General features: G+C 40.6%; 1 protein-coding gene across 1 annotated transcript; it reads left to right on the top strand.

Moving 5' to 3' along the window:
* Positions 1–49: 49 nt before the first annotated feature.
* Positions 50–12,198, top strand: tmem276b (transmembrane protein 276b). Its single transcript, XM_020079666.2, has 4 exons — positions 50–2,512; positions 5,831–5,944; positions 7,882–8,019; positions 8,261–12,198. Exons 1-4 carry the CDS (start codon positions 1,657–1,659, stop codon positions 8,506–8,508), a joined length of 1,356 nt encoding a protein of 451 aa, XP_019935225.2. The 5' UTR covers positions 50–1,656; the 3' UTR covers positions 8,509–12,198.
* Positions 12,199–12,267: the final 69 nt, after the last annotated feature.

The following is a 12,267-nucleotide window of genomic DNA, read 5'->3' as shown; positions in this document are numbered from 1 at the left end:
ATACCTGTGGTATTGATTGGTCGTGTGTTAAGGTGCTGAGGCAGCACAGTGGGATGACTTGACCTCACCGCACAAAAACCTGTCCACCATTAGCATATTTTTACTGCAGAGATCCTATGCCCGAAATGTCATATGGTAGTGAAGGGAGGGGGCATTGACTGTGTGTTCAACTCTTGCCCAATTTTCTACACAGTCTGTTTGGCAAGCTTCTGTTGCCATAACGACTCCGCCGCGGGTTGCCTTCCTTAGTCATCAGCCTGTGAGCAGCCTATTGTCTGTGGGAGCCTTCCTCAGTCACAAAAGGACAACAAACAAGCACTCTGCACACGGCAGTGAGACGTTCAGTGGGAAACAGTGCAAACACATGAGTGAAAAGTCTTTCATTGATGCTCAGCTGAGTTCACACTACTTCATAGTTTAGGACAAGTGTTCCTGAGGTCTGGATTCAAATGTTCTTGTGGATGACAGATATGACTCTTAAATTGCCATAGGTGTGAATGTGAGTGTGAATGGTTGTTGTGTGTATTTGTCGTCCTGTCACTGGCAATCTGACCTTGTACCCTGCTGCCCACCCAGTGTCAGCTGGGAGTGGTTGCAGCGGCCCTACCTCCCTCAGAGAGGATAGTCCTGTAGATGATAAATGGATGGATGACATATATCTTGACCAATATCACATTATGGAGTGAGAAGTTTTAACATTGTTTTACTGTTGTACTTCTCATGAAATAATTTCCTATCAGCTGCTTTATGATTTAATGCCTGCACTGAACATCATTGTGAAATATTGACAATATTATAGGAAATCAGAGTACAACATAATGACGAAAGTTAAGAAAAACTTAGTGTTTCGAACAAGTTGAAGCTAATTCAATTCAAATATGAGATTAAAAAATAAATTTTGATGTTTTGCTCCATTGAAATCTTTCTCTTGAGATCTTTCTTTCAACTGCATTTTAATGTCGAACTGAATCATCAACAGACATCAAATCTTAAACTTCGCTTGAATCCCACATCACTTCCTGTAATTGATCGATCTGAGCTGGTGGAAATGTAAATGTTTAACTTGCCATTTATCACAAAATGCTGAATCTGACTGTTTTTTTATCTGTTGCCTCCTGACATCTTAACCTTTTAGCTGCAGTTTTATGTTTGTCTAGTTTTGTGTACATCTGCAGAAGGGATAATGTTTTTTTCTGTGTTTGTCTGTAAGCAGGATTGTGCAAAAACTACTCAATGGATCAGCACACAACTAAAGAACCCATTCAATTTTGGCGCTGATTCGGGGGTGGATTCAGATCTGTTTCACTTTTTCTTAGTGCCATTCTATTGAGGACGTTTTGTTTTTGTTTGACTGCGTTCATTAGGTGACCTGCAAACGAGAGAATTTCTCAACTTGCTTGTGCAAGTGTTCATCCGGACCCATCACTAAAGGGTCGTGAGCTTTCATAGCACATTTATGAATTCTTAAAATTGTACTTTATATTAAAGACAAAAGAGTTGACACTTATCTAGCCATTAGATAAATATCCTGAACAATTCACTGAGAAATAATAGTAAAAATAAATGATAACAACCACTTTGATTCGCTGCAGTTCAGGAACTTCCTCGTTGTTTCTAGGGAGAAAAAGAATTGATCATTGATTTAAAGATTGGCACATGATGGAGCCCCCTCCTCCCGTGCACCTGTGTTTTTACATGTTGACCAGATCCATAAATGTGACCGTCCAAGCGTCACAAATGACCACTCCCCTCCCAACGAAGCCCGGTCCTCTCTGCTCCCCCATCCCGCAGCATCCTGGAGGAGAGAGAGAGAACAGCGACATCACTGACTCCTCCTCACAGCGCTGGTCTCCATCCATCCATCCCCTCTCCTCCTCCTCCTCCTCCTGTACCATAACAGATGGTGGGAACAACATTGCATCCACCGGGCACTACAACAATAGACCGCAGCATCCAGTCCGGACGACCCTGGCCCCGCACCGTCATGCGCCCAGTGCGGGACTGAGCGAGGCTGTGAGCGGGGTACCATCGCCGCCACGGCCGCGGAGGAGGAGGAAGCTTCTCGCGACTGTTTTGGGCTCTCCATCGAGCGGGGGGAAGATGGCCGCTATGAAAATATTAACCAGCACGGGGCTCTTCTTGGCTTTCTGCGCGCTGGGGCTGCTCGCCATGGCGATCTGCACCGATTACTGGTACGAGACGGACGCGCGGAGGCACCGGGAGAGGTGCAAGAACTATGCGAACAAGCGCAACGACCCGGGCTACATCTACATCTCGAACCACAACCTGCCGCTCCAGATGCCTCCAAAGAGCCTGGAGAGGAGAGGCAGCGGCCCAGATGCTGCTGCTGCCGGCGGCCCGGTCATCACCAGGGGGAAGCGGCACTTTGTGGCCGCAGCGTCCGCCATGGAGTCCCACTGCAGCCGGCAGTTCAACTCCACCATCTCCGGACTGTGGAGGAAGTGTCACCGGGAGGGATTCGACCTGGAGACCGAGGACCTTATATACAAAGGTAAACAGGGGCAGTGTGGAGCCTGCAGGCCGTGATGCTCTGCGATGAGCTCACACCTAGAGACTCAGGAGCAGGCCCAGGCTCCCCTCTCACATCACTGTGTGTCTGTATGCTTTAAATATTCATGTTAGGATGAGGAGGAATTCTTCTTAAATTCATGTGTCATGCATTTGTGTGATTTCGCTCTACATGCTGCTGAGTCCCTCTCTGGCTGCATGAGATCATGCCCAGTCTGGTTTTTCTCCATCTTTTTTTTTTTTTTTTTTTTTTGCATCTGCAGAAGATGGAACAACATCTGGTGAAGGTTAACGCCACACTGGGGGATTTTAGTTCAGTGCAAAGCAAGTTGAATCACTGAGAACACAACGCACAACAACAAGAAGCCGAATCTCACTCGTACCTGCTCCACAACGAGGTCCAGACACAAAGAGGAGACATGGCACTAATGATTGTTGTTGTGATTGGAGCTGTCAGAGGCGTCATACGTTTATTTAATGGCACATTATTTAAAGGATTATCTGTCAGCTTCGCCATGTTGTATGTCTGGGTCTGCAACACTTATGATAGAAATAATAATAATAATAAACTAAAATGATAGACAGTTCAGATCTCCACTAGGAAACAACAGTCCCCTCATCAAACCACATGTGAATTCACCAGATCCAGAATTTGATTTCCATCAGCACCAAATTGCACAAACTTAAATATCACTGTCCTTCATGTGTCTGATTGTTTTTCATCCAAATCTATGATTTTTTCTCTGGGAAATCAAGAAAAACAAATGCGGACAAAAACATGACCTCCTTGGTGGACCTGTTTATTTATTATAATATGCAAAGTTAATAACCCAAGTTCTTGTGTTAGAAAACCGGGCTTTCACTTCTGTTTTAGCAGCAACAATGTAGAGATGACGTATAAATATATATATATACAACCAGAGAACACACTGTTGTGGTTTTGTGTCGGTGACTGTTCCTCTTGGTCGTTAAGGAGTAACCTCAAATGACTCCAGTCCTCACTTCCTTCATGAAGCTTGTTGACACTGTCTCAGGAAGGTGTCGATTCATTATTAGGGTTTAAGTGGATCTGAAAACACATCTGACTGTCTCTTACACACTGTGTTGGAAAGGAAATATTATAACAAGCCTCACAGAGGTTTGTTAATTGTATTTGTTGCAGTGCTGTTATGATGGATATTAATTGTACATCTGTTTATGATCGTCTGTCCACCCACCCACACCTTGCACTGCTCAGATTAGATTCTGCTCACACAACTACTATCTATTTAACTTCTCTTAAATGTCCCTATTAATTCTAGCTCCTGCACCTCTGGGTCGTTCAACATGAGGCGCGGATTCGAAGTGACCTCAGTTAAAATACATTTTCAGACCCAATGATTTTAGTTGCCCCAGAAATAAAAACCTTTTGTTTTCTAGAATTGTCTTCATTCCTTTTGATAATATGGTAATGTTGAGCCTATTGATGTATGACCATTTCTATATCACGTTCAGTTACAGAAGATTCGGTTTCCAGAAGCAACGTACCACTAATCAGTAACTAAGAAGAGTTCGATTACAATTACAGTGAAACAAATGTTAAAATATCAGTTTACTGTCAGAGCCAAGTTTACCGCGTGTACGCTGAAGATGCACCTGAGCTTGAATCGGTATCATGTCAAAGTGATGCCATTTAAATCACACAAATAGTGTGAGTCATGTTCACTCTGACCTAAACATGATGACGCTCACCAGTTTGGAGCCAAGTTTAAACCACAGACTGTGAATAAAGATGGGCAACGTTACTACAATCCTTAATTCAAGCCAAACCGTTTCCATCGCCACCTGGTGGCTGGCTGCAGTACAGGTCATAGATCCCACCCCCTCCATGTCCATTGATGGGACATGGACCAAACTAAAAAAGTCAAAGATGGTTTCTGTCATTTTAGATGTAGTTCTCATCGCACTGATGTTTGTTCATCTGTTCACTTTCATGGTGAGTTTAATGTTAATTGGTTATTTGATGCTACAATAATGGGCTGAAACATCATGATTGACAGCTGAGACTGACTTGTGATTGGTCAAGCTCATGTGTCGACTTCCTTCATGCCCTCGCTTCATCCTGCCATCACTAATTCACAGACTTTGGCTCCAAATGAACAAGATGGCAGCGTTTGATTCCAGTACATTTTGCCTTCATTGCTGGATAGTGGGAGGAAACTCGATATCCATCTTTATTTTCAGTCTTTGGTTTAAACCATTGTGAGACAAGATGTTCACAACTTTCCTTCTTTATTATCGGACTTGTAGACAAACAACAAACACACAGCTCTCAAGTGATGCAGTTTGCAAACCTGTGTTCAGGCTCCTCATCAGGGATCAGGATTTATAGGAAATTCATTTTTTAAGTACTTGAAGTGGTGACCTTTGCTGGTGGCGAGTGTAGAGGTGTGTGCTGTTTGTGTAGTCACAGTTACAGTGTTGATCATCAAAGTGTCGTGACAGCGTGATGTCAGGAAAATAGCAGCTTCTGCATTAAACAGATCCTGTGGTTTCAGACAGATACCTTTCTGTGAAAAGAACGGTGATGATAATACGAACAGTATAATCATTATTATTTATGAATCATTATAACGATGAGATCTAATCATAATTGATACCTGATAAAGCTGCAATGATAAGCCTGTTAATCAATTAGTTGATTAAGAGAAAGTTAAATGGCAGCTATTCTGATTATCAATTAATTAATAATTTCAGGCGTCTGTCAAATTAAATGCCAAACTTCCAGATGCTCAATTTAGAAAAAAATCCCAAATTAATTTTTTGGGTTTAAAATTGTGTCAGGTTGCCAGTAGCAACCAATCGTTTTAAGGGAACATTTGCTTAACATGACATGCACAATTTCAAGTCCTACTAAGTATGATGTTGCATTCTTTCTATGGAGCATAGAGATATACTATATACTAAACATTTTAAATCTGAATATATACAGTTTTAAATACTGCTCTTACAGTCATATGAATATGTAGAGAGTGACTTTAAATGAGAACAATTCAGGTTCTGTACATGACTTGTGGAATAATCCATATTGTTTTCTAATCCCTCTTTAATAACAATGAAGGAGTGATGGGGAACATTAGGTTTCTAATTCCATCTGACTTTATTAAAGCTCAGTGAGTGTATACAATAAATGTGTATGTGTATATTTTATTAGAATCCCACGCGTGGGTAGAAGGTTCAGAATGAGATTTTTACTTGATTATCTCTCTCTGCTTGTATTAATATTTGGCCTCCAGTTATAATTGTTTTTTTTCTTTTCCAGGAATAATTCAAAGATGTACCCCAGTCAAATACCACTACTCCTCGTCCATCCTACCACGAAATTTACCTATCAACATCACAAAGACCATACGACAGGATGAGTGGCATGCACTCCGTAAGTCTGAAAGTGTTCGTCTGTCTTCATCGAGTTTGTTAAATTGAATAATTACTGTTCATTCCTTCTTTGCATCTTTTGTTTATGCACATTTATTTTTCAGCTTTTTACACCTATTGAATTGAATTAACTGACTATTTTAGAAATGAAAATAGACGAGAGGACAGAAAAGCAATGATCTATCATCTGAATAGTCAATATTTCACTTTAAGTCTCCATCTGAAATCCTCCCCATGAAATTAGGGGTTTCGAAGTATGAAATGTGGTGTACCTCAAGGCACGATTTTGATTCCCATCTTATTTTCATTGAATATCTTTCTTGTAGGTCACAAAGAAACTTTAATAACAAATGAAAACACTTTAGCCCCATTTCCATTGCTCCAGTAACCCACTAACACTCATTACCATCTGACTTTTGTCTGCAGTGGGAATGGATAATGTTAGAATTCGATCTGAGGTCAGAAGACTCTGCAGTAGACACAGGTTTTTATTGGCTCCAATCGGCTGTGATTGAAACATGTTCAGGTTCGGGTGAACTTGTTTGTTTTGTCTTCTACTTCTTTATTTTGGCAGTCTAGACAGTGATGCTGCACCTTTTACGGTCCAACGTTATGGATGCTCATGTAGTTATTGTTTCTTACATTTTGGTAACAAACAAAGCTCATCTGTATCCGTTTGAGTAGCAATCTGAAATCACTTCGTCACCACTGAGTTTGAAAGACAGGCTGAAATAAAATATATAAAGGTGTAACCACCGTAAGATTGGGCTGGTCTCCATGGTGTTTTCTTCTGTTTTGTGTTGTGCTTACCGCTTCTGGCATGTTTGTGACGTCAAACATGACTCACTGGGAGGAAAAAAACAGAAAGGCAAAATCATTACCCACGTTTATAAACCCAAAGTAATCCCACTAGTCTTGGTGTAAAACAGATAGATTTCTGTCTCGGTTTTACTGAAATAGATTATTCTCTGTGCTGTCAGTCAAACACTGCATATGATCCTTGTGTCAACCTCCTTACACTGCTTACCTGTCACGTTCTGAAGATTGTCCTCATCACGTTGAAGGCACAGCTGCCTCTCGCTCCTGAACTCCTGAGCATCATTGATAATATAAGCCCGTGACCAGAGGTTATCAGCTCATCACTGTTAGGGAGTATTGGCTTTAGTCTTATCTGAAGACATTAGGACGGAGCGATCAGTGTCATCTTTTAAATCTCTCACTCAGACGCTTGGGCAGGCCTTTGTGTCTGACTTGATATGTTTGACCTTGGATTGCTTCAGAAATGATTTTCAGTTTGATGTATGGGAACTTTTATCTTCCTGCTTTGGGGGTTTTCTTTCATGTTCAGTGCAGATGAGTGTGTGTGTGATTTCTGCAGTTTGAAATACAGCGTTGTGATTCTACTATGATGTGACTTTGAACACCATATACTAAAACACTACATTCTTATTCTATAAATCTTCCAATCTATAAATGTCTCTTCTGCTAACATATTATACTACTATACTAATACTACTGTACTATACTAGTATAATTAAAGCATAGTTAAATGATAATCAAAGACCAGCATAATCAGGAAAAACCATCATTATTAAAACATTATCATAAATCAGCATAATTAGCCAAATATTGTTTCAATGATGAATAAGCACACTTTCACTTGATCACAGAAAAGTATAACAATCATTTATTCATCCTTCTGGCTTATTGATATCGATGATTCTTAGTTTGTCAATTGTTCCCTAATATATTCTTCATCGTTAGTTGGGTTTTTGTATCACATCTTAGTAAAAATGTATTTATTTTCAAGCTCACTCAGAAACACTTATGTGATAGACTGATATAGGGTGAAAGAGATGTCTACATTTGTCCATTAGATCAACGTGTAACACGCACATGTGCTAAAGTTCACTGTGATGTTTTCATCTCTGCTTGCAGATCTACGAAGGATGACGGCCGGCTTCGTGGGCATGGCTGTGTCCATCATTCTTTTTGGCTGGATCATCGGAGTGCTGGGATGCTGCCAGCAGCATGACCTCATGCAATATGTAGCTGGGCTACTCTTTCTCATGGGAGGTACTGTGAGAGCACATATGTTCACATCCACGCACAAGCACGCAGACAAAATCCAATTACATTCAATTTCAGTGTTGATGTGGCGACAGCTGAGAGCATCTTTGGGTCAGCATGAGATAGTAGATCAATGTTGTGCAGTAACATGACTCCTCTCCTGCAGTGGGATGCACAGCACATGTAAGAGTTTACTAATGGAACTGGAACATTTACAATTTACTGCTTGTCTCTTCTGTTCACACAGGAACATGCTGCATCATCTCCTTGTGCACATGTGTAGCAGGAATCAACTTTGAGTTGTCCCGCTACCCCCGCTACATGTATGGCCTCCCTGAGGACATTAGCCATGGCTATGGCTGGTCCATGTTTTGTGCCTGGGGGGGCCTTGGGCTCACATTGCTGGCCGGCTTCCTCTGCACCCTGGCCCCGTCCCTGAGCACGCCCACTCGCACAACGACCCACAAGCCAAGGCAGGAGAATGGAACCGTCTGACAGGACTGAGGCGTTGTGAGGCAAATGACCCACTGAACACAGAAAACCCCACACCCTACCAACTTTGATGTACAACTCTGAAACAGTTTTTGTCTGATCACCATCTCACACCACCCTCAACATCGCCATCCCCCCTTCAGTGTTTTCAGTGTGTGCCTGAGTTGTGACAGAAGGAGCAAAGTAAATGACAAACTTCACGCACCTAATCTCCAAAACACGTGAGGGACCTCCAGGAACCGGAAGAGCAGCACCAACGTATTAATGACTGAGACACGTCTCTCACAGCCCAATAAGACATTTTTTGGTTCCGATTTTTGACCTGCTGACTTTCTGGTGATCTAAAGGTGACTGTTTTCTCTAAAGAGAATTTGTCTTAAAATGGTGCTCTCTTAAATGCATATAGCCACATACACTCCAACACACACACACACACACACACACACACAGGTACACACTAACACACACACACACCAGCTTGTCCACACATGCTCAGTTACTCCGGGTGAATCACGAGAGAAATCCTACAAAAGATAACACACACACAAATATCAGGCATCCTGTCAGCATTCCTCTTTCAGTCGGGTGACGTGTGCTGTGTTATTGTTCATTATGAAAAAAAAAGAAAAAAGAATCAGGTGTTGACCGCCCATCGCTTATCTGTAGTGTATCACACTTTAAGAATATCAAACGTGAGCACCGGGGGTAGAACGCCTGCAGCCGCTGCAGAGACCAGGACGCATCGAGCAGCGAGGCGTAAACACGAAAGTAAATTTGCATCGAAAAGAAAAATCATTTGACGCTTTTTTAAAGAATCTATATGTACAAATGCATCTCTACGTAGATCCAGATCATTCTTTGTGTAAAGTAGATTTTGAATAAGAAATGTTTTCTGTTTGTGTAGAGGTGAGGACGTCTGGACGTATGGAGATGATCGAGAGTGACAGGAGAGAATAATGAATCCATTATGTATTCAGTAAGAGGGTATTTTATAAGAAAAGGAGTGAGGAGTAGAAGAGAGCATGAAGTCTCAGTAAACTGCTGAGCTGTGACTTGAAGCCGCTGTGCTGTTGCCGCTCTGAGAGACACAGTTGTTTGCCGTCAGCTGAATCAAAACCTGACAAGAGCGAAACATGAAAACCGAACTGTGGAGCACGTGTTTCATGACTCCATTGTTTACCCTTAATATCGGTCAGCTGTTTTGTGATTCAAGCAACTTAAGCGATTTCAGAAGAAGGAAAAAAGCATCCTCAGTGATCCCGCCCAAAAACAAAAGCACAAATTGGATTGTCGTTTCTTATCTTCACTGAATCCAGAAACACAGTCACTTGGCACAGTGGTAGAAAGTGTGATAACATCCTGACTGAAATCTGAAGCAACAAAACAACAGAATCTGGGGGATGATTCATGTAATAACAATTGTTTTGTTTGAGACGGCACAATCATTGAACAACAACATGTATCAGGACAAGCAAACAAATTACATTTGATTATATAAGAGCACAATAATGTGACAGTAAACTGAATCATCTGAAGATATTTCAGTCTTCTGTACTTTTATGATTCAATAATTTGATTTGAAAACGCATTAAAAAAAAAGCACAAACAATTTAGAAAAACACACAATACAATGTGTACATACTGTGAAACTAAAAAAAAAGAAAACCCATCTAGTTTGATCGATCTGTGGAAACATCTTGTGTCTCTTGATCAGTAAAATACATATTGATTGTGTTCTAACTTACAAAGTGGTAGAATACACAGTATATTATGTAGTATGTGATAAGAACATGAGGTTATTCAATTTTTCTATAACTTTTGGAATTAAATTGTTGGATTGACAACGCATCCAAATCTGCTGTTGGAAAAAAAAAGCACAAATAGTGATTTAGAAAAGCTCTTGACTGCAGAGACATGTAATCCAAATACACACCACATACTCATTTTGTGTTTTTAGTTGTGACGCGTTCACATGAGGAAAATGACAAAAAGAAATAAAAATCAGAGGTGTCCATGGTCAAATGTGAGTGTTGTTAATTGGCATTATTGTCCAAAATCAGATACATGTTTAGTGTGGACGTCCGCTGCATTTTCAAAAACAACAAAGTCAAAAGTCATTTGTTGGAAAAAAAGAATGTTTTGATTTGAAACTAAATGAAATTTCTTATGAACAGATGGACAGTTACACATCTTATAATCATCATCAGTTTTGTGCACTGAATTTGCAAAAGTGTCTTCATCATAGTATGAAGTATGAGATGGACCAGTGTCTGATAAACAGAGTGTAATTGATGGAAATGGAAAAACAATTTGTCCTGGTGACGTTTCAGGATGCGAATCTGATTATTTCCCCATTTATCACTTAGTGGAGACGAGTGATGAGATGTTCTATCAGCTCCGTTAATCAACATTTTTAGAAAAAATAATGTGTTATAATGTGTATTGACGACACTGTGTGATGTTCAGTCCTCTCACCGTCACCATGAACCTCCTCGTGAGGCCACCACTGTCCTGAAGTCAAGAGCATTAACTGAGGCATGATTGAAAACTGTATCTCCAGTGTCTTGTTGAATCTTTGCACTTTGCTGGGTCTCATAAACGTCCATGAACCTGACGTCTGAGCAGGTGGAGTTCAGTATTATCCAGTTTGTTTCCGAGGCCACACATGGGAGCAAAAGATGATCGGAGCATGTAGTAAGCACCCTGTTGTGTCTTTTACCAAGTGTTTGGGTTCAAACCATGTTGTGTGTTTAGGGTCAGTGGGTGCAGGCTCTTATTGTGAACATATTTCAGGCTCTTATTGTGAAAATATTTATGCCAGAAATGAGGACATGCCATAAATATAAAGGATATTTATATCTATGGTTACTACACTGACAAACGGAGTCGGTGTATTTTCTGACATCCAGCGACTCACAGAATGCAACGCTGTTTGGTGTTTTGTTTTTATAAAGTTTGAGTTCACGAACTGATTCACAGTTACGTTACTGTGAGCAGTAAATTGTAATGTATAAGTATATGGTGCAAGTATAATGTGTCGTTAGGACTGAAGCACAACTGCACACAAATCTTACAAGTTTTCTTTGTGTTTGTGTGTGTGAGTGTGTAAGAGTGTGTGGGTGAGAGTGTAAATCGGACTTTTCCAGTATTAATATGCACATGTGCAGGAATTTCTCAAAAACTGTTCAGAGCAAAAAAAAAAAAAAACGAAGCACATATTTACACCCCCCGTATCTCAAATTGTAAAATTTCAAGCACATAAAAAGGTCTGTATTTAAAAAATGTAAGATTTTGTCATGGATTGGATTCAGCTTCAACAGCAGCACACAAAACAATGTACTCTAAAGAATGAATGAGGTCGGCGCAGTGTGATGACATATCGGAAATTGTTGTAAAATCCCTCTCAAGTTGCAACTTCCTGTGTTTCCTGAGGACTTTAGGAGGTTTCTGTGTGCGAAGAGAGATGCCCTGTGAAAACGCCACCGTTTAGAGTGGTACTTTGTTTCAGTAGCACAGCTATTATTTTCTACAAGTCATTTATACTGGTTCAATCCACTGCAGATGTTACGTGGGGACTAAAAAGACATTACAGTCTTGCATGATCTCATTACAGCTAGTTTCTTTCAATATATTTAAAACTTGTGTCCATTTTTAATTAATTTATTTTACTGAAATAAAATATGTAATTACTAATGTGTTGTGACTTTCAGTGTTTTGCATGCAAATCATCTTTTTAGGGGCAGCAGCATCTTTCTGCCACTG

The sequence above is a fragment of the Paralichthys olivaceus genome, chromosome 1 (genome assembly GCF_024713975.1).
Source record: "Paralichthys olivaceus isolate ysfri-2021 chromosome 1, ASM2471397v2, whole genome shotgun sequence".
Classification (NCBI taxonomy): Eukaryota; Metazoa; Chordata; class Actinopteri; order Pleuronectiformes; family Paralichthyidae; genus Paralichthys; species Paralichthys olivaceus.
The sequence above is the reverse complement of the archived record's forward strand: the minus strand, read 5'-3'. Positions and strand labels throughout refer to the sequence as shown.